Source organism: Oncorhynchus keta, chromosome 22 (genome assembly GCF_023373465.1).
Source record: "Oncorhynchus keta strain PuntledgeMale-10-30-2019 chromosome 22, Oket_V2, whole genome shotgun sequence".
Lineage (NCBI taxonomy): Eukaryota > Metazoa > Chordata > Actinopteri > Salmoniformes > Salmonidae > Oncorhynchus > Oncorhynchus keta.
The window spans coordinates 36,769,545-36,792,769 of record NC_068442.1 but is presented as its reverse complement, the minus strand read 5'-3'; the positions used below and the strand labels follow the sequence as shown (position 1 = coordinate 36,792,769).

Sequence of the window (23,225 nt, the reverse complement as noted above, 5' to 3'; positions counted from 1 at the left end):
GGGCCTTTCTCTGACACCATCAGGTATAGAGGTCCTGGATGGCAGGGAGATCAGCCCCCCATTATGCATTGGGCCATACTCACCACCCTCTGTATGGCCTTACAGTTGCCGTACCAAGAGGTGATACAGCCAGTCAAGATGCTCTCAATGGTGCAGCTGTAGAACTTGAGGGCTCATGCCAAATCCTTTCAGCCTCCTGAAGGGGAAGAGGTGCTATCGTGCCGTCTACACAACTGTGTTGGTGTGTGTGGACAATGTTAATTTGTTAGTGATGTGGACACCGAGGAACTCAATGCTATCGACCCGCTCCACTACAGCCCGATCGATGTGGATGGGGGCGTGCTCGCCCCTCCGTTTCCTGTAGTCCGCGATCAGCTCCTTTACAATATTAAGCATTATTGGAATGGTTCCCACCTGTTGGGATGATTTATATATACACTAGATGACTGATAGGGGGCGATGTGTTGAAACCACCATGTTTCTATCTTGGCACTCTTCCACCGTTTAAAAAAATATTTTGGAAGTTATAGAAATGAATTTATTAATGTCTACATTTGTTTATGCATGTATTATATTACACACACCATTTTGTATAATTTTAAATAATATTATGTGAGCAAAAATGTTCTTAAAAGTAAAACATTTTTAGATTACTAATGCTACAGTCTCCAATACAACAACAAAAATACTTAAATAGATGTAATTTTGTCCTTGAAACATTTGATTGAAATACTGCACAATTTTATTCATTCCCATAGAGTACCACAGTATGTGGCATAATAACCATAAAACTTAGAAGTCAAACAGAGAAATGGCTCCAATTGTTTTTTCCACCAATCATTTTGCCTTTAAGGGATTTTAGAAACACTTAAAATTAAGTCTTTGTTTTGTGTAGGCTTACCATGGTGTGACATTTTGATTTGGGCTCCCGAGTGGCGCAGCGGTCTAAGGCACTGCATCTCCGTGCTAGAGGCATCACTACAGACCCTGGTTTGATTCCAGGCTGTATCACAACCGGCTGTGATTGGGAGTCAATTGGCCCAGCGTTGCCCGGGATTGGGTTTGGCTGGGGTAGGCTGTCATTGTAAATAAGAATTTGTTCTTAACTGACTTGCCTAGTTAAATTTAAAAAATGCAAATAGCTGTGTAAATCTCTAGGACAAGGTGACTTTTATCAATATATTTGCCTGTATTTACCCCTCAAAAATGAAAAGCCAAATAGCTGCTAATGTGGCTATCATAAAGAAGTACAAACGCTATGATGATCTGGATGAGACTGACGAATCGAGGCAAAGGTAAGAATCTCTGGATTAACTAATGTTAGCTAAATGTAGTAATAAATAAATTGGCAACATTTCTCTAAATGTACAATTCTGTGAACTGTCTTGTGCAAGTTTTAAATTGACACAATACCTGTTAGCAAAGGTGTCAGCTAGAGATGACGTGCAGGAGCTTGCAGGGATTTGTAGTTTTGCATGACGTCTACTTTGATGCTAATTAGCATTTTCGAATCTGAGAGTAAATAAGAGCCGAATATATTGATAAAAGTTATCTTGTCTGAGAGATATTTACATAGTTATCAAAATGTCATGCCATAATAAGCCTACACAAAACATAGCCCTTATTTTAGTGTTCCTAAAATCCTCTATGGGTAAAATGTATGGTGGAAAAACAATTGGAACCCTTTCCCTGTTTAATACCCATAAAACCACTAGGTTTTATGACGCCTCCACTGTGGGGCTCTATAGAGGACTGCTCCTACTGGAGAGTGCCAATATGGCCGACCGGCGGCTTCAAAGCCTCTTAATGGCCAATGCATAGCATCAGCAATCAATGGTTTATATACATCATTGGTTGGGACCTGGGCCTTTGTGTTAAGTGGCCTACACCAAATTTGGTCAGCAATGTTCTTGGCTGCCCACCACATGCCATTGTTTTGAATGGTGATATCCATTCTACTTGTTCTAGTTATATGGCTGGTCCGTTGCCCCAGCGCCAGCTGTGAGTGTGCTTTGATCAGGCCTGTCTGTGTGGAGATCATAATGTGTATATCATTCTGGGCGCCTAGTCTTGAAAGATGAGCTCACCAACTCCCCATACACACTCAGCCACTATGTTCCGCCTAAACACAACCACACTGGTTAACATACAGGAATGCTGGTAAACCCTGGATAGTAGATACTGTATGTATGGCTGGGTGGCTGCTTTGACTGTACTTACAAGCAGGTAGCCTAGTGGTTAGAGTGTTGGGCCAGTAACTGAAAGGTTGCTGGATCAAATCACTGAGCTGACAATGTAAAAATCTGTTGTTCTGCCCTTGAACAAGGCAGTTAACCCACTGTTCCCTGGTAGGCCGTCATTGTAAATAAGAATTTGTTCTTAACTGACTTGCCTAGTTAAATAAAGGTTACATTTAAATACAGGCTTAGGCTTCATTTCAAAGAGGATCAAGTGTGTGCTCGTCATACTTTAGATGGATATTTTTGAAGTTGAGTATGAATAAGCCCATATTGTTGTTTTTCAATATCCACAATCTGATTATCTAATAAGATGATCTATTAAAATGTAGAAATTCACCAACTTTTCATAAGAGGAAAGGCTGTTTTTGATATTAGTTATGTGCTCTCTGAACGACTGTTCGTCAAAGAAAGGCAGTGTCTGTTTTGCCTGTGGCTAGAATGATGTTATCCTGCTGTCATTATGAGATATTATCTCTCATACCAGACCCACTTTTTCATTTTCCCAAACACAGTAGGCCTGGTGTCTGAGATCTGCAAGCAGACAGAAAGAATGAGCACCAATATTTATACAATAAACAATCTATGCAAGAAAACAATTAGCAGTAACAATACAGTTCCTGTAACACTTTTTAAAATTCTCGAACGTAAGAGATAGCGGTTTGTAGATAAAACAACAAAGTCAGATTATCTGAGCCGTGTGTGCCCCAACTTCAACAAGGAGACCGTATTGTTTGGGATTCCGGATATCCCAGAGAAACTCACTGTTGTCTTGCACAGGGAGAGAGAAAGACAGAGAGAGAGGAAGTGGCTGACCAGGCGCAGAAAGGCAGGACTGACATGGCAGCTCTGGGGAATTTAGGCCAGGCTTCCCATGAAAATATGCTCCTGAACACTCCGCCACATGTCATTTATTAGAGGCAACGGTCAACTCATTACACATCTGAATTAACACAGCCAAATCAGATGAGTAGGCAGAGAATAACTGCCCTATAAGCCAGACAACAGCTGATTGCTAATGTTAGCCTGTGTCTGTGAGGCATTGTAAATTAACAGTATGGTGAGGTTGCCCCTAGACACTGGTCTAAGGTACATTTTCCCAGCTAATGATTTAACATCAGGATTTTAGGGAGGTAAAGCTGGTCCTAGATCAGTGCCTAGGGGGAACTCCAACCTGAAGCGTGTGGTATTTCCTTTGTGTCTGTGGGGCATGGTAACCTTAAGAGAATGGGCTGTAGTGGATACGGGTTGAAAAGGGCTGTGGAGCAGCAGGGCAGAGCAGCAGTTCTGGAATGTCAGGAATGCAGCTAAAGCAAACAGATAGGCCCACACTCCAGTGTCTAATGAAATAAATGCTCCAAGCTTTTCCGGTGGGGAATTCACATAGGCACTCACAGAGCTGAAGCTGTACCGACCACATTTCCACAAGACACTCACCCGAGACACCATAAATCAAAACCTGCTGATTCCATCTGCTTGCTGGAGTATAGACAACTGAATCATGTGAATTGTTTTGTGTATTGCTACCCACACACATATTGATGAGGTATTCAACGATCAAGTTACAGTAACCAATACAAATAGGAGTCGCCAGAGCTACACAAAAACACCACAACATTTAGCCTAAAATCAAATGCTTTAGACTTTGATTTAACAACTGTTGATAAAACCTGGAATTTTTGTACACTGTAATAGATAATTAGAATGAACTGTTGTGAATATTGTTCAGAATAATCTCTTAAAGTTCAAGTATGAATTTTCCATATCAAACCAGAGAGAAGAGCTATTTATAGGCACTTAAAAGTGTCACATTTTAGCCTCATGTTTGCTGGACTGGATTTCCTGTTTTCCCTGTCTTTGGTGACTAAATTGAAGCCCTGAATTTGAAGAACATACATTATTTACTATGGCATTGGCAACTGTTAACGTACATAAGACTCTTTATAGGCTACAAAATGGATTGATTTCTTGCCATTGAAGCTGTTCATTGAAAGTCCCCTTTGCCTACACCCGCAAGAATCACGCAGAACGGGAACGCCCCGCCTATCCTAAAACCGTGACCTCATCTGAATCACACTTCTCTGTATTGGAGGAACTTTCCTCATCATTCATTCCTTCCTTTTATTTATTTATTCTCTGCCGTTCAAAACTGGAACGCCTCGCTAATGCGTTCATACATATTTCATTCGAAAGTATATATTTGAATACTTTTTTAAAAGTTACTCTTAGTCTGAACTAAATAACCACCTGGAAAACCTATTGTCTTGGTTTATACAACTTTTCTTATTGCACTGCACTTGAAGATTTATATTCTGCTTTTTCGGTCCATTTCAAAGACTGAGTACTATTATTATATCCTGTTTGAATAGACCAAAGCAACCTTTGCACAATATTACAATTTTCGAAACCAAAAGTATTTTTTAACGAATAGTACGAGAATGTCGGGTTTGAATTCTTTGGACGCTGTGAAAAGAAAAATCCAGTGTTTGCAACAGCAAGCCGACGATGCAGAAGACCGAGCCCAGGTTTTACAGAGAGAACTGGATGGGGAACGAGAACTTCGGGAGAAAGTGAGACAATCGAATACTTATCTTTTTCCTCTGTCTACTCCTTTTAAAAACTTCGCTTATCTGTCCTTCTCCTCATGACCACGTCTGCCAAAATGTTACGTTCTGTAATAGTGTGGAAGATACACGTTAATGAATTGATCCGCCGGTAATGAAGACACAATGGTCTCCAAAAAATGCTGAATTGCTAAAGGTCCTAGCGCGTGCCCATTAATCATCAGATGTGTGCTACAGTAGGAATCATCCATCTTTGTCTTAGACCATCCACTATTGACATATTTTCAAGACCTAAATATATGGTCCTTTCCTCTCTTTGGACATTTCCTTTTCATTATAAAGGAGTACGCTGTAACTAGGCTAGGCTTAATAATAAGGCCCGATTTAGGTTTGTATGAGTCTAATGCTGGAACAAGATGTTAGTATAGAAAATTGGTCAATCTGGAGGGCCAGCACAAACTTTAGTTTCTTGTAAAATAGCTGTATGGTTCAAAAAGTATTTCAAATGCTGTTGCTTTTGAAATATGTCTGAATCATCAAAACATATTTGCAATAGAATCATTAAATGGCTACTTGTGGGGGGCCTAATAAGAGTAGAGAGATTGAGCTGTCAGGTCTTGATTGGGAAAGCAGCAAGAGGTGAGGTAATGAGAGGATCTGGCTAAAGGAGGGAGTTCCCCTTCATTTCAGTGCAATCCATCAAAGGAAGCAAAAGAAAGAGGGATGTGAAATGGATGTTTGATGGATAGCATTGTCCTCCACGAGAGGCCCAGGATGTAAATGTGTGCGAATGGCTTCTTGGTAGTTGTTGTCAGATATAGGCCTTGTAGAGAGGCAGCATTCATTGACATATGGTGATGCATATAGAAGAGACAGAACCTCAGGGCTCAATGGACATGAGTACTGACTCATGATTGGACAGCAGGGAGGCCATAGTGGGTCTGTGAGAAGCTTAAAAACCAGGCATGGTGGGGGATGCATTTTCATTTCATCCCCTGAACTGACCCCAAGTCTGCAACCTGGCTGCTATTACATTCACAGTTTCTTCAGTCACAGAATCAGACCTTACATCATGTCGGTCTTCTCAGCCTCAAAGCATTTGAAATGTACCTCTTAAAGGGATAGTTTGGGATTTTGTCAATGAAGCCATTTATCTACTTCCCCAGAGTCAGATAAACTCGTGAATACCATTTTTATGTCACTCAAGCATGAAAAAAGTTAAAGGAAGTTTCACAAACCAATGATAACTAACATTAGCGCTATGACTGGAAGAACACAGTCAGCTGGTACAGCAGATATATAGAAGCTAATGGCTAGGAGTTAAAAAGGCTTCTGGAGTTTGTAATTCACAAAAGTTCCCAGTCATTGCGCTATCGCAAACGCTAGATAGCAACTTCCTTCAAACTGCACGCATAGGCATAAAAATGGTATCCACAAGTTCATCTGACTCTGGGGAAGTAGATAAAGGGCTTCATTGCCAAAATACCAAACTATCCCTTCAAGCTCAAGCCATTAGTCTGTGTTCAAGGATGAAAAGACTTGAAGTGGTTGAGTCTTGAGTAAGCACTTGTGTGGCTAACCTCAAGGGTGTATGGGCCCATGTGTGAATAATTGGGGCAAACCAGGGTGATTTCTTGGCACAACAAACTCTTTCATTGGAACAAGCTGCACAAAAGAGGGAACATTGTTATCTTTCTTGAGGTAATGAATCTTCTTTTGAATAGTTTAAACATGGAGACTATTGGCCTAAAATGAATGTCTTGATGTTATTTTGGAGTGAAGTGGCATTCTTGTCTTGCAAGGCGTAACTTAACTTCACACAACACCCTCTGCCTTTGTTGAACCACCATGGAATGATTATCAAGAAATACTTGACGTTGTAAAAAACAATCTCAGGTAAAGCCCCACACATACAGACCAATTATACAATATATATTTATTTTGACTTTTGTTGCTTTCTTAGTATTCAGGCCCACTGGACAGGGGTGGTAAGGTGAGAGTCTCTAAGAGGAGACTCAGGGGATGGATGGGAGGGAGATGAACTGATAAGCAACCTTGGTTGCTGGGTGGGATGGGATGGGATGGGAAGGGAAGGGGTGGGAAGCATGCATGCTTTCTTCAGGATGGGAAGCATGGTTTCCGGGTGGGGAGGGAGGATGAGGGCGAGTGGATGGGGACTAAGGGGGGAATGGGTCAGGTTTATCTTTGTATGCATTTTGTTTGATTGTTTTTGTACTTGTAAACCCCCTCTGAAAAAGGAATGTCAAAACAAAATAAAAAGTTGGTCACAAAAACAAGATGTGCTTCATTGAGGTTCTATATATTCATATCAACAGTTCTCACAGTATGTACAGTATTTAGATTAGGTTGGAGGTTCTAGGCCTACTTCAGATTATTATCCATATTCTATGTATGTAGAGGAGAGGGATGATATCTATCCCAAGCGGAGCTAGCTTCCTTCCTGGAGGGACTGCCTCTGGCTCGATATAAACCATAGTGCTCCAAACCACGGAGCTAGGATCAGATGACCCTACCCCCCAGTCCTAGCCTTAACCATTAGGGGGATGAAACAGTATCTGACCCAGTATCAGTGGTTAGACACAGCTTCTCTCTACTCCCTGCCCCTGAGGAACAGGCCCAGGATACTGCCTGTCGGCTCCACTCCGACACTTCCTGTGCCGCAGCTTCAGCCCACATCAGCAGGAAGATAAGCAGATGCTGGACATTTCTCCCAGGCCTGGACTCTGTGATACAGACACATCCTGATTATCTGGGGGGTCTAAAAGAGAACCCAGTTGCTATATGAAGTTGGCTACTGACTTTGGTGCTGCAAATATTTCTTATCAAAAGACTTCTCTAGAATAATGTGATATTTATAATCACTTATTATAAAAGTGTAAAGAGCAGACCACACCCAGCTAGCGTATAACATTCTGAGAACCATATGAGCATGGTTGTCCTATGGTTATTTAGCATAGAAGCTTAACATAACTTTCTGGGAATGGTGCTGGATAGTTACATGGCTTTGGAACATTCTCAGCACATTTAAGGAACTTGACAAAAATGTATTTTCTTTGTATTTCATTACTTTAACAGGACGTTTCCTAAAAGTTCAAACATGGTTACATTTCATTTAAAATTTGGTAATGTTCTAGACCCTTAAGAAACAACGTTCGTCTGTCGGAATTTCCGTACTTCAGCATAACGTTTCCTACAGGTGTTCTCATGGTTGTATTTAAAGTCATGTTCTCAAATTGTTCCGAGAACGTTAAGAAAACTTTACATAAAAACCACAAGAGAACTTTAATAACATTCAGAGAACTTCTAAGAATACAAAAACATACATTCTGTTCTCAGAACGTTAAGACCATTGACATGAAAACTTTAGTAACGTTCAGAGAACGTTTTAATAATAATGTATACAATCCATTCTCCGCATCGACAAAACTCTCTCTCCTCTATCTTGTTAAGTGTGTTCAGGTGTGTTGGCCACACCTGATCTTAATGAGTGCTTGTTTCCTTTGAATGTTCACTTCCGTCCTTAGAACATAAAAATATATTTTTATTTTACCCCCTTTTTCTTCCCAATTTCGTGATATCCAAATATGATCTTGTCACTTCGCTGCAACTCCCCAACCCGCTTGGGAGAAGCAAAGGTCGAGTCATGCGTTCTCCGAAACATGGCCCACCAAAACGCGCTCCTTAACACCTGCCAGCTGCGCCAATGTGTTGGAGGAAACGGCATTCAACTGACGACCAAGGTCAGCCTGCAGGCGCCCGGCACACCACAAGGAGTTGTTAGAGCACGATGAGCCAAGTAAAGACCCCCCGGCCAAACCCTGCGATGCAGTGCCTTAGACCACTGCGTCACTCAGAAGGCCCCAAAAACATTCAGTTTTACTGGTCAGGATACTTATGGCTTTGTTCCCAGAACCAATGGGAAACCAAAAACGGACGTTCCCACAACTTCCAAGGAAACAAATGTGCTAGCTGGGCAGTCTATCCCTCTCACCAAGTTTTAAATAACATTTGTTTGCTTAGATCTGTATGTTTTTGACAGCCACGTAAATATACCGTAGTGAATGCCAAATAGGTCTAGATTTGTTGACTGGCCTGTCTGGTAATTAGCCACTGGTTTCCTGCCACAAATAGCACCATGATGCATTGCATGCTACGGAAAGAATGACTTCCTGGTTCCACTGAAGAAGAAAAAAAAGATCTAACTTTGGACTTTCCCCATGGGAGTATCACGACTATTCAAATTTAAGTTTAACAGTAATACATTTTGGCATTCATTGGGCACAGAGCCCTCCCTTGGAACTTAAAAGTACAGTATTTGAGGGAGTGGATGTTGGCTTGTACTTAGTGTTGACCAGGGATCCCACTGCCACGCATAGTGACAGGCCTAAGCTTGTCCACTGCTTTAGACCAGCATAATATATAAACCAGTAAATAGTTTCACAGGCAGAATGTTTACTTTACCTGCTGGTACTTAACTCTCCAGTCTAAGACCCAATTGAGCTTTCACTTTCTTATTTGCATACCGGCACTACTTCCTGGTGTTGGCTAGCAACCGAGACCCTGCTGAAGCACAGGGCTTTTGTTTTGCACATGTTCTCAGACCCATAAACAAATCAGTGAGCCATCCCTACTCTGAAGCTGGCTTAAGTCAGGATGAGGAACAGGACAGGGTCTGAATGTGGCTGAAATACGATGGAGTTGACCACTCTGTTCATTTAGTGTACTATTTGCATTGAAAAGGCTTGTGGCACTGCATTAGAAGCACATGGCTGATGTTTACATATCTCCTCCTGAAATGCCTAGTTATATGAGGCTGTCTTTGTATGTCAAGTCTCTGTTAACAGATGGGATCACAACAGGACTGGACCAGCACTATAACACAGCTCCAGCCTGGAACACTTCCATAGAAACCCAATCCTTATGCTCTTCATTACACCACTGTCCTCAAATGAAGCAATAATTAGATTCCTGATGTGCAGTAGCCCTCGCTCCCTCTCAATGCTTATGACTCTTCAGGATGAGAGTGACAACAGGCATGTGTTTTATAATGAATGCATGTCTCACTCTCACCTCCTTCGTTCTTAGTTAGTCAATTCATAAGAGAATGGCATTAGTGACGCCAGGGTCTTGGGTTCGATTCCCGCTGGGGCCATCAATACGAAAATGTATTCTGTCACTGTTGTAAGTCCCTTTGGATAAAAAAATTACACGCTAAATGGTATATCCCTGTCATCTTTGGCTCAGCATTTACATAATCACAGCCAATGAAAAGGCTCTGGTATTGATATAAAGTCTCCAAAGCGTAAAGAAAGCTGGTCGCGTGGCCACAGGGAGGGAGATAGAACTTTGTCCAGAGCAGGGGACAAAGTGAGCGATTCAGCGAGTTAGCGCTCCAGATGCTGGTGGAATATCAAGCGTATTGTAGTGAGCTGCTGGCGCTTGATAAGGATGCTGTGGCAGTGGGTTATTAGTGTCAGTGGGGCTTCGTTGTGTCATGAGCTGCCAGCTAGACTCAAACGGCCTCAATACAACAGAACACAGTCAGCTGGTACAGCAGATATATAGAAGCTAATGGAGTTAAAAAAGCTTCTGAAGTTTGTAATTTACACGTTGAAATTTCAGATCTGATTTTCCCTTCCAAAAAAAGGAATCGACCCCAACAAAAATGTAATTAATTATTATCCACACAATAATAAAGATCCTACATTTGTCACTACTGATACGCTTTTCATTCTATGCACTATTGTTGATGTATTTAATGCCATGACATAATAATAGACATTCCATTAGCATAACTTTAGTCTGTTGAGTTTCTCACTAGACATTTTCTATCTTCCATTCATAATTGGATCCTCTTATTTATATGTGAGAGAGGAAGCACTAACAGAGCACCTCCTTAGCTTGGTGTCTTTCCTTTTCCTAGCATTTTTTTCCTATGTGTGTCTCTTTTTGTGTGTGTGTGTGTGTGTGTGTGTGTGTGTGTGTGTGTGTGTGTGTGTGTGTGTGTGTGTGTGTGTGTGTGTGTGTGTGTGTGTGTGTGTGTGTGTGGTGTGTGCGTGCGCTCTCTAACATCGTCTTGGCACTGCACCACAAACATTCTCTCGAGTATGTTTTACCATATAAGGTGTGTGTCTCAGGCAGCCAGAGAATGCTATTTGACTACGGAAGGGCATGGCTAGGGAAAAGGCGAGAGAGAGAATGGAGGGAGAGAAAGGGAGAGAGAAAGAGGGAGAAAGAGAAAGCACTCTCCTCTGACCCTGAACTGACTGTGAGAGAAAGAGGGGAGGGAGGAAGGTCAGGATGTAGTGTGGATTGGTTTCCTGTCCGTTTTCTACCATTTTCCCCTTTAAACCGACTCCATTTCCTTTCTCTCAAATAGGGTCTTTACATTTTCGTCTAAATAACAGGAATGTGCTCATGTACTGTATAGGGTGTGACTGTAAGTTGTTATGACAGATAGTTGGTAATTAGCTATGATATTTGCATACTTTTCTTTGTGGTACTTTTCAGGTCTCCAGAGTATTCCTTAGCGACCATCCATATGGTATGGGCCTGGTCCATCGTTCAGCTACACAGTAAATAATCTAACTAACAATATGCTTTTCCAACCAACTCTGAGAGACTTCAATTTTTGAATGCAAGAATCATAAAACACGGGACGAGATGTTAAAAACTGTCCACCTTACATCATCATGCATCTCGAAGAAGAATGCCTGGTTCCCTTGACATGGCTGAATTATTTACCTTTGGAACATACTATATAACGATGTAGGATCTTTATTTGAGCCAGTTTGCTATAGCAGGAAAATAATCCTGCAGAAATAGGAAATGTAAATTATTATGCAGATTTTTGTCTGAATCCTTTTAAAACCTCAAATACACTAGAACTTTTAAATTTCCTGCATTGCAGAAAAGTTATCCTGCAACAGGGTGATCAAATTAAGATCCTACATCTGTAGATGGACAAGCAAGCTTTAAAACACACAGAGAATTGTCTGGGGGAGATTTCCCCACATGATAATCAACGTCTGATGTTAGATAGCCATTATAAACTAGTGCCTCAACTCTATCGCTCATTGTTTTAGTGGTAAATCCGCTAGTAAAAATATTTCTATGCTGCTGATTTTTTTGGTCAACACAACAGCCATTCAACTGTTCAGGTAGCAATTGTGGTTCTATTGCTAACTGCCTGCCTGTCTGTATCAGAACGAGTTTCATAGCCACATACAGACATGCATACCTAACTGACCTGCGCTCATGAATAGAATTGATGTTTGTTTATGTGTGGAGGCTTTCTCCAGACAATTGCCTTATAACTGTATCTGTTTTTTCAGGCCTCATTTCTTTCAAACTGTCTGGCAGTTGATCTGATGTCCATACAACCCCATAAAGAAGTTAGGGGAAGATGTATTATCCACAATGATTCATTTTGTGGTCAGTTTATGCACCAGTTTAGAAAACGCTCAGTGTCTCGTTGGATTCAATTGACTTTTAGCTGGCTGGCTGTTGATCTATCATTCATTTAATGGACATTTCCTGCCCGCTTCCACTGCCTCTCTAAGCACATGCTAAGCACATATTAACTAGGGAGAGGGGGTGGGGGGGTGTCAGTCAGGCCTGAAAGATAGATCGGGAGAAAGCAAAAGAGAGGCATAGAAAGGAGAGTGCTGACTAACCGCCAGGCCCTGAGCAGAGCAGGAAGCCATGTCTCTCCCACAGCCATCCCAGAGCAGAGCTGAAATATCCAGCCCATGAGAGAATGGAATGGCACTCACTCTGCACAAATAAATCCTAATTGCCCTTTTCCTCTGTCCTCTGTTAGCTCTCTCTATGCCTCACTTTCCAACAGTAACCCCCATCTCTATCTCTGTAGAGCTTCTCTTCCAGGCTCTAGGCCTGAGGCCTAGTTGTGTACGCTGGGTCTGGACATGGTCAGCCAAGGGCAGGCCTGTGGGTGCTGTATTGAACTGTGTGAGAAGTAGTAGTAGTAAGACCTGAGTCAGAGTTGGCTGGAGAGCTTCCATTGTATTTGTCTGAAATCTGTGTTTCTATATTAGGCCTACTCCCTGGGAGGTGGATATGCTTATGGACTGAGAGAGGGAATAAAGGTTTGATTTTCTGTTTGCTTTCTACGAAACGGGATTGTTTATCAAGTAAAGAGGATCCCCCAAAAAATCCATCATGTGACCCACTTATTTTGTCTTAAATCAAATCAAATGGATTCCACTGAATGGAATCAGTAGTTATGTTTGATGCTCATTCATCATTAAACCTACTGACTTTAAGACTCTTGCTTCTATCCATTTGAATGTTTCCATCTGTCTCCAATTCACTTTGTAAATGAGTTATTAATTATTTAGACACTGAATGCATGACTAATTTTACATCCAAGAACTCAGCCAAATAGATTGCCTTGGCTTGACCTTTTACTGCAGTGGGCTAAATCAGGGTCACACAGAGTGTTTCTTGTTAGTCTTAAACAAATCTATTTTGAATGTATACACCTTACACATATGGTTATTGACTTAAACAAATTAAGGCAACTGTACCATGTCAGATATAGAGTTGAAATGTATTACATTTTGAGTTTACATCCCAATATTACACTTTATATACATCACAGAACACTGAAATATAACAAAACCGACATAGAAACACCGGACTTTCTGTTTAATTACAAAATTCTGAAAAATATTAATATAATTTCACCCATGAGGCCACTACAGGGCGATTTGGTAATTTTACTATAGGAAAGGGACCATGAAGAGGATATGGGCTCTTTGTGTACTCCCCTGTCGTTGGATCCTGACACATGGTTATGGGTGACTGAGGATGTCTTTACCCCCCCATATGAAGGCTTCCATTACATTAGCATTTACATTTAGCAGACACTCTTATACAGAGTAACTTACAGCTCATTAGTGCATTCATCTTAAAATAACTAGGTGGGACAATCTCATCACAGTCATATTAAGTCCATTTTTCCTCAATAAAGTAGCTATCAGCAAAGTCCGAGGTAGTAAGGGGAGGAAAGGAAGTCAAGATCAAATGTTAGTTCACAAAAGGCATTTTTGCAGTGTGCGGAGAAGTGGTTGATATGGGAGAACTTGGGAAGGTTGAACACCAGGTGGGCAGTAGCGTTCTGGATAAGTTGTAGGGGTTTAATGGAACAAGCGGGGAGCCCAGCCAATTGCAAGTTGCAGTAGCCCAGGCGAGAGATGACAAGTGCCTGGATTACGACCTGCGCCACTTCCTGTGTGAGCTAGGATCGTACTCTTTGGATGTTGTAGAGCATGAACCTGCATGAGCGAGTCACTGTTTTGATGTTTGCAAAGAACGACAGGGTGTTGTCCATGGTTACTCCCAAGGTTCTCTGCATTCTGGAAGGGGGACCATTGTGGAGTTGTCAATCTGGAAGGAGAGGTCTTTGAGCGGGCTGGTCTTCTCCGGAATGAAGAGCAGCACCTTCTTGTCAAGGTTGAGCTTGAGGTGGTGGGCTGACATCTAAGCTGAGATATCTACCAAGCACGCAGAGATGAGTGTCGCCACCTGTGTGTCGGAAGGTAGAAGGAGAAAAGTAGTTGAGTGTCATCTGCATAGCAATGATAGGAGACCATGTGAGGGTACCATCCAGGGAACATCCTCTTAGCAGGATGTGCTTCTTTCTAGTACAACACATTACTGTGTCAGTGTGACCCTGATATGTGTAACCTTTGACCTCATCCCCCTCTCTTCTCCCAGGCGGAGGGTGATGTGGCGGGTCTGAACCGCAGGATCCAGCTGGTGGAGGAGGAGTTGGACCGGGCCCAGGAGAGGCTGGCCACTGCGCTGCAGAAACTGGAGGAGGCAGAGAAGGCTGCGGATGAGAGCGAGAGGTCAGTACCAGCCAGCCACAGAAACGGACGTATTTATAATCTTTCACCTTTTAATCTTTATATTTACAGTGCATTCGGAAAGTATTCAGACCCCTTGACTTTTTCCACATTTCGTTACGTTACAGCCTTATTCTGAAATGGATTAAATAAATATTTTTCCTCTTCAATCTACACACAATACCCCTTAATGACAAAGCAAAAACAGGTTTTTAGACATTTTTGCAAATGTATTAAAAATAAAAAATAGAAATACCTTATTTACATAAGTATTCAGACACTTTGCTATGAGACTTGTAATTGAGCTTAGGTGTATCCTCTTTCCATTGATCATCCTTCAGATGTTTTTACAACTAGATTGGAGTCCATCTGTGATAAATTTAATTGATTGGACATGATTTGGAAAGAGACACACCTGTGTATATATAAGGTCCCATAGTAGAATATTCCTGAAGGACAAAAATCTATACAGCACTCCACAATCAGGCCTTTATAGTAGAGTGCCCAGACGGAAGCCACTCCTAAAAGGCAGATGATAGCCCGCTAGGAGTTTTCCAAAAGGCACTTAAAGGCTCTATGACCATGAGAAACAAAAATCTCTGGACTGATGAAGCCTGAATGCCAAGTGTCATGTCTGGAGGAAACCTGGGATCGTCCCTACGGTGAAACATGGTTGTGGCAGCATCATGCTGTGGGAATGTTTTTCAGCAGCAGAGACTGGGAGACTAGTCAGGATCGAGAGAAAGATGAACGGTGCAAAGTACAGAGAGATCCTTGATGATCACCTGCTCCAGAGCACTCAGGACTTAAGACTGTGACACCAACCCTATACACAAAGCCAAGACCATGCAGGAGTGGCTTTGGGACAAGTCTCTGAATGTCCTTGAGTGGCCCAGCCAGAGCCCGGACTTGAACCCAATCGAACATCTCTGGAGAGACCTGAAAAGAGCTGTACAGGAACACTCCCCAGCCAATCTGCAGAGAAGAAGGGGAGAAAGTCACCAAATACAGGTGTGCCAAGCTTGTAGTGTCATACCCAAGAAGACTTGAGACTGTAATCTCTGCCAAAGGTGCTTCAACAAAGTACTGAGTAAAGGGTCTGAAAACGTATGTAAATGTGATATTCCAGTTTGTTATTTTTAATACATTTGCTAAAATGTCTAAAAACCTGTTTTTGCTTTGTCAAGGCTGTCATTGTAAATAAGAATTTGTTCTTCACTGACTTGCCTAGTTAAATAAATGATGGGGTATTGTGTGTAGTTTAAGGGGAGAAAAAAAACTACTTCATTTGTTTTCGAATAACACTGTAATGTAACAAAATGTGGAAACAGTCAAGGGGTCTGAATACTTTCCAAATGCACTGTGTATGCCATTTTCCATTCGATAGTACCAGGCACATGTGACTTGCTTTGACATTTTTTATTTATTGTTATAGGTTTTGATGCCATGTCCATTGCCAGCCCCTTCAATAGCGTACTGAAAGCGATATTTCCGGAAAGCCATCTTGAATGTGTAAAACCATTCAATGTGCCTCCATATTGGGTGGGCTGTGTAAATGATACTTGAAATTGATTGTATCTTGGGTGTTGCTGACATTACTGTGTGTCCTGTCCTATCAGAGGCATGAAGGTGATCGAGAACCGGGCCTCCAAGGACGAGGAGAAGATGGAGATGCAGGAGATGCAGCTAAAGGAGGCCAAACACATCGCTGAGGAGGCCGACCGCAAATACGAGGAGGTGAGACTTCACATGGTCCCATAGAGTTTGTTCTGTCTGGGGTATAATCCATTCATAGAAGTATCCCTTAACATACTCATACTGTTCCACTAACATGTTTATCTCTCTACCTTAGGTGGCCCGTAAGCTGGTAATCCTTGAGGGAGAACTGGAGAGAGCTGAGGAGAGGGCCGAGGTCTCAGAACTGTAAGTGCAGCACACGCCTCCTACACTAAAATAAGAGGGTAAACAAAGGTTCTTGAAATGAACATGTGAAGATCCTTCCAGTATTGTGTATCTAAGTATTGAGATGCCAATGCTAAGTACTTTTCTTCCTTTATTCCCCGGTAGTAAATGCAGTGATCTGGAGGAGGAGTTGAAAAATGTGACCAACAACCTAAAATCCCTAGAAGCCTCATCTGAGAAGGTCAGTGTGCATACTATTACATCATACAAGTAAATACAGCCAACTACTGATGTGTGCAAACTCCGTTTAAGTGCAGTGTAAATCACCAGTCCCAATTCAAATACATAATTTTAAAAAAACTTATTCTGGATATCTGCATGTTTTGGGTAAGTGCATCCACTTAAGTCAGTCCCAAATCATTAGTTGACATAGCAGAGTTATTTTTAGTATAATCACTACCTGACACACTTTTATCTTCAAAGACATCTGAACAAAGATCCTGGTGTCACCTGACAAATTGGATGTTGATTTCATTCTGATAATGTTGATGGAACAGGAAGGTGTAATAGCCCTGGACCAAAACAGACTCTGCATTCCTACCTAGCCAGCTTAGTGCCAGTCACGCCACATGAATCTCCCTCAGCCACTTAAGCAGTTGCCCGGTGCTGTTTAAATCACTGCCCTTCTCATGGTTGGCATCACAGCACGATGTGTTCCTTATACCCATGCTAACACACAGCCAGTTTATCAAACCTGAAGAGTTGTATTTAGGGTTGCAAAGCTACCTGTAATTTACAAAAGTTGGTAATTTTGGTAATTAGTCATTTTGGTAATTAACAGAAAATATGTATCGGAATTTTGGTATTTTCTTATTAGATAGACCATATGGTTCAAGAGAAAATGGCCAAATTAATGAAAAAAGCATCTAATCAACACTGGCATTATTTTCAATTAATTCTGCAACTCTTCCAACTATTGACATTTTTCACAACTGTCACTAGTTTGACGCCAAAAAATTAGCAAATACATATTGACATAGTAAAATAAATAAAGGTTTGTAAAAAGATGAAGGATAGTTCATGTTGAAACCCTCCTATTAAACACCAATGGTATTCAAGAAGTTGATGTTTTACATTTAGGATAATGTTTTACATCTTTGTCATTCAATTTTTTATTTTAAAATCATCTTATTTAATTATTTAATATATTTTACATGTGATGAGGCCATACAGAGCTAAGAGATTATTACAGACACCTGTGATAATCTTAAGTACCCAAAAGGGCCACAAAATGTTTGTGATAAAAACATTGAAATATACCAAAATGTTGGTAGTTTACTTTTAAACTTAGAAAGTTTCCAGTAATATACCCTCCCTTTGCAACCCTAGTTGTATTACAGCAAAGCATGGTTGACAAACAGTGCCGCAAGATCATCGCTGTCTATGCACTTTCATGTCTGTCTGTTTCTGTACTCGTTTCTGTCTTTGAGATGAATGGTCTGACATGTTCAAGATTTCAGAGCTTGCCTGGAATAGACTTTGTCGTTGTTTTTTGACAGTACTCAGAAAAAGAGGACAAGTATGAGGAGGAGATCAAGGTTCTTAGTGACAAGCTGAAGGAGGTAAGCAGCTGCTGGCAGCTTATTGGATTCTTAGTTCCTACAGTAGTAAGCCAATTTGCTCCATGTCAAAACGGCGTCCTGTTCTGACACCCTCCTCCCTGTGTGTCCCTCAGGCTGAGACTCGTGCAGAGTTTGCAGAGAGGACAGTGGCCAAACTGGAAAAGTTCATTGATGACCTGGAAGGTATGAGTGCTAAAAACGCTGTTGCAAACTGCTCTATGGCATTTCGATAGAAGAGAACGTCAAGAGGTCTGGATATTTAATCCTCTCCCTGAGCAATGAAACATCATCTTATTATGCACAGTTTCACATTGACATGGTCCCAGTTAAAAATACAAAAATTCAACTAGCTGGAAATATTTCTCTAGAAGAAAGGGTACCCTGCCAAACGTATGGAAACTTCTCAGACAAGCTAATAAAACACACTGCCTTGGTCTCCAGTGTAAAGAAATATGTAGGCCCATTTTCTACTAACCAAAGAGCACCTATTTTGGTGTCTGATGTCTGCACTAAGAACAGAGTGCTCAAATTCCTTTAAGATCAGCATTTTTGGTCCTAGAGCCACATGAAATGGGTTTACCGGTATGAAGTCCGTTTATGGAAACCTTGAAATAGGCTTAAATGCTTAAGGTAGTCATCTCTTGCCCCCCCGCAAAAAAAGATTTGCAACATATTTCAATTTTAGAATGCTCACAGGTAGACTAAGATGTCTTATCTTTCTGGCATATTCTCTTCTTTCATTTTTATACTGTATGACTTTTCTCTTTTGCATCCACTGACCTGTCCTCTCTTTCTCTTCCCTCTCTTTTTGCCACCATTTCCTTTTTGATTCCCTGTCCTGTCCTCCACCTCTCTCGGCTGCTGATTTCCTTTTGCCTTACCTGTGCTACTTCCTGCTGCCCTTTGACCTCCAGATGAACTTTACACTCAGAAGCTGAAGTACAAGGCTATCAGCGAGGAGCTCAATGACATGACCTCCTTGTAGACATTTCTTTCTGCCGGCCTCCTGCTGCCTCCAGGATGTCTGTCCCTCCAGGATGCCTGTCCCTCCAGGGTGTCTGTCCTCTCACCCTTCCCACTTTAGGCTATTGTGTCCTGGGGTTAGCCTCCTGAAATACCCTTTCTCCTTTTCTCTGTGCCTTCTGTCCATCTCACTGTGTAATGAAACTCATTAAAAGCTAACTATCTCAACTATCCTTCTTTAATTAAATAGTTTTGATATTACAATCTTTATAATAGGATAAACAACTGTTTTAAGAAGGTGAGAATTTATGGAGTGTGGCATGCATTCACACTGAGTGTCCCTCACATCCTTTTTACATAACATTTGTCGCTCAACTCCATACATTACTGTCATCAGTTTTATAAATGCAAATCTGCCTTTTGTTTTGGGTAGTGTTCTTTAGTGTGGTTGTTTTGCATATTGAACAACTTAACACGACCACAGCAGTTACAGTATGTAATATCAATCAAATGTATTTATAAAGCCCTCAGCTGATGTCAAAGTGATATACAGAAACTTGGCCTAAAACCCTAAACAGCAAGAAATGCAGATGTAGAAGCACAGTGGCGAGGAAGCAGCAGTTGTACATCCTGTATAGGAATGGCTTTGGATTCTGTGTAGAATATTGTTTACCAAACCTAAGGAGAATGAATTCATATTAATCAACTGTATGATGGTCCTGTCATGTGTGGTTTCATTCTATATGTCTTCAATATGTCTTTATTTTATTTATTTTTTAGAAAAATTAGCAGGAGCCAAAGAAGAGAACCTGGGAATGCATCAAGTCCTGGATCAAACACTGCAAGAGCTCAACAGCTTATAAAGATGAGGAGGAAGATAAAAGTCTTGCAACATTCCATAAATATTACATTTCATTCCACATTTTGAGCTGTAAAGTCTTATTCAGCGAAAGGGGATTAACTTAACTTGTACCCTTTGTTTTTTAAACCAATGAGTCAAGAATAGAAAAAAACAACTCATATTTGACATGTGCACTCAAAAGCATGTTTTGAAATAGGTTGTGTTATATGTATGGCCTTCATTTATGTATGATTAATGAGCTCCACCGAGAGTTATTTTGCAAACAGTTGACAGGAATCAGCTTTTACCAACTGACATGGTAATTTAGTGCATGCACAATGTATGTGAACATATCCACAGGTTGGACTGTGCCTTTTAAAAATGAGCCAATATTCTACCTTTGGTGTATATGTGTGTGTTAACATGGTCATTGACACTAGAGGAAGACTCATGGAAACGATGGTGAACATGTCTGTGGTGCTACTGGTGGTGCTAAAATACTGTGACTATCATTCAGGTGGAGGGATTGCCAAAGCGAATTTAAAAAATCATTTTTTATGTGAAAAGAGTATTCTACACAAATCTTTCAAGGAACTACAACTCCTCTTCTGACCTAACCTATTATCTGTATGGTCTTAAAGTGCCACCATATGCTGAACATGCAGCTTCATAGCACCTCCTTTCCACTATGGCCTGACATGCCTGCCACTATCCCAGCTCTGCATTTGGCTGCCTAGCCTAGGTGTAAAATCATAATCCTGGTATTATATTGTGGTGGTAGCATATTTAAAAGTTAAACCAAAAAAAGCACCACTGGGGCCTCAATCAAGGTAATAAAACATGGATACTTATTGTATATAGTAGAATAATGTTAGTTATTGATGTATTGCTCCAGTTTTACAAAACTTTCAGTCAGGGGAACTCTCGAAATCAAAGAATACACAAACCACAGAAGGTGAACCGTCAAAAGGTTTTATTGTTGTCTGTGAAGGTAATCAATCAAGGCTTCTCATCCTTATTTGACTGAGTCTGTGTTGAAATGATTCATTCACTTTTCCAGCTTTCAGTCTAATAAATTTTTACACAACCTGGCTCAAGAGATTATTTAATGTATTATTTAGTAAGAAAAATAGAAATGTCAAACACAGACAAACCACTTCAGAATACAGTATATTATACCTATTCATTACAAAAAGGCATATTGTATCTGAACAATATTGTAATCTGTTTATATCATAAGGACGAAACACTGCCAATCAGCTCAGCTGAATAATCCCCATTCCATATAATGTAATAATTTACAAAACATCCATGGTCCACAATTTACAACTATCACAGTTGAAAGCTCACTACTGAAGTCTCACTCAGCGTTGCTTTCTTCTGAAGGAGCAGCCTGTATAGGGGTGAGAAAGGGACTGGTAAAGTCAAAAATCAGTAGATATTCGATAGAGCTCTACACTGATATGGGCCTATGCTACTGTATAAGTACTTGAGCAATGTGATTGTGCAACAGTCTTCTTACCCTCAGTGAGGCGGCATTTCCCCCCTCTGGGCTGGCACAGGACGAAGGAGCAGCCGCCACAGGGCACCACTCTCTGGGCATGACTGAACACTGTGGTGATCCTGTAGCAGCCTGGAATAAAGTTTAAAACAAATATGTTTTCTGTAACCTTAATAATCCTTTGTAAATGCTTTATTTATTTTCATGCTTTATTTTTTTGTGTTGTAAATTATAATTCTTATAGATCAGGAAATTGGAAAGCTAATTTAATAATAGTGTGAACACTACATGTAAATAGTTTGGGCAGTTGATGTAAACTACATCCTTAATACTCACCAGGGCATTTTACATCCATGAAGTAGGAGTTGGGACTCTGAACCAACCTCTTCTTCTTGTGTCTTTGCCTCTCAGCCTCCAAAGTAGGGTGCATTAGGTCCTTAGTGAGCTGCAATATGGATTAATGTATAAAAATATTTGTTTTCACAGCTCACACCATTAGAACCATTAAAAAAATATAAAACCATCTGAAGGGGGAAATAAGTCAAGGGCACCCTCTCATGTCTGATACAAGAACTGCAGCTTAACTATTTCTGAGGCTTGCCCGGGCATGTATTCCATTCCCAGAACAGGCACTATTTTATATTTGCTAAATGGTCATGTTTTAAACCAAATCATAGTATTCATAACTTATTGCTGAAATTGACTGAATCATTAGCCAGTACTGAGCGATTAACCGACATATTTTCTGGTTATTTGCAACGTCGGTCAATTACTTGAATTCATTTAGTCCGGTTTTAGTGGGTGGCCGTATATAATGCGAAGGTCTTAGCAATCCAAAGGTTGCGAGTTCAAATCTCATCACGGACAACTTGACGTTTTTTAATTTAAAACGACTTACTACTTTTTTAGCTACTTTATAACTACTTAACATGTCTGCTATCCCTACCCCTTTAAACATGACTCCTAAACTTAACCTTAAGCCTAACGTTAGCCACCTAGATAGAATTCATAACAGAAAAATACGAAATTCTTTGAAACCAAGATCCCACCGGCTGACTGTTACTGCCTTAGCAGAGAAAATATTATTATGATATTAAAACGAATAATCTCATTTAATAAAAAGTAATATACACACCGGAAATATTGTATTTCATTGTATTTTCTTATTTTATATTGATATCTACCTCATGTGGAACTGAGAGACAAAGCAACATTTTCAATGTTTTGACAAATGAATGTTTACTACTTGACTTTGGAATTTCCATTACAATGGTCTAAAATCATTGTAATGCTATTATTTCATATTGCATTTCATGTAAAAAAAAAAAAGGATCAAAACCGAAAACCATGATAATTTTTTTATAATCGAACTGAAACCGAAGCAACCTCAAAGTACTAATAGCGCAGCACTATTAGCTACTAACTTCAATGTTCATGGTCAAAACAAGACCACCAATAAACATGTACACGTTGTACAGTATTTGACTGGCTATTCCAAAGAAATCCTCGCATGAGCAAAGAAAAACCACTTACCGACATTGCTTCTCTTGGTTATTGTTATTTCACTCACTGGCACTGTACTTTCAACTTTGATTAGAATATTACAGCACTCCTTTGCAGACTGATATCGTTGTTAAGATGAGAAGATAATGGTGGGATCACATTTTCATGGGTGGGACATTGACTTCAAGAGCACAATCAG

At 40.6% G+C, this 23,225-nt stretch overlaps 2 protein-coding genes across 7 annotated transcripts in view; one reads left to right on the top strand and one right to left on the bottom strand.

Annotated features, from left to right (window-relative positions):
- tpm4a (tropomyosin 4a) overlaps positions 1-21,114 on the top strand; it is a 26,586-nt gene extending 5,472 nt beyond the window's left edge. For 2 of the 5 annotated variants that reach the window (XM_035761611.2, XM_052475122.1), the window contains 7 exons: positions 14,564-14,697; positions 16,314-16,431; positions 16,547-16,617; positions 16,762-16,837; positions 18,156-18,218; positions 18,332-18,401; positions 19,962-21,114. In XM_035761611.2, the coding sequence (XP_035617504.1) occupies positions 14,564-14,697; positions 16,314-16,431; positions 16,547-16,617; positions 16,762-16,837; positions 18,156-18,218; positions 18,332-18,401; positions 19,962-20,044 (615 nt within the window). In that variant the 3' untranslated portion in view covers positions 20,045-21,114. Of the gene's footprint in view, positions 1-4,302; positions 4,808-14,563; positions 14,698-16,313; positions 16,432-16,546; positions 16,618-16,761; positions 16,838-18,155; positions 18,219-18,331; positions 18,402-19,132; positions 19,874-19,961 lie in introns of those variants that run through there. The other 3 variants (XM_035761614.2, XM_035761613.2, XM_035761612.2) reach the window with 3 other exon arrangements.
- LOC118375118 (40S ribosomal protein S27-like) lies at positions 20,981-23,225 on the bottom strand. 2 transcript variants are annotated; one of them, XM_035761617.2, is made up of 4 exons: positions 23,057-23,225; positions 21,860-21,968; positions 21,545-21,655; positions 20,981-21,415 (listed from the first exon to the last, which is right to left on the bottom strand). In XM_035761617.2, the coding sequence occupies exons 1-4, from the start codon at positions 23,060-23,062 to the stop codon at positions 21,387-21,389; spliced, it is 255 nt and encodes an 84-aa protein (XP_035617510.1). In that variant the 5' UTR covers positions 23,063-23,225; the 3' UTR covers positions 20,981-21,386. The 2 variants fall into 2 exon arrangements, with proteins under 2 accessions (XP_035617510.1, XP_035617509.1); XM_035761616.2 differs by lacking the exon at positions 20,981-21,415 and having other exon boundaries at positions 21,477-21,655; positions 23,057-23,219.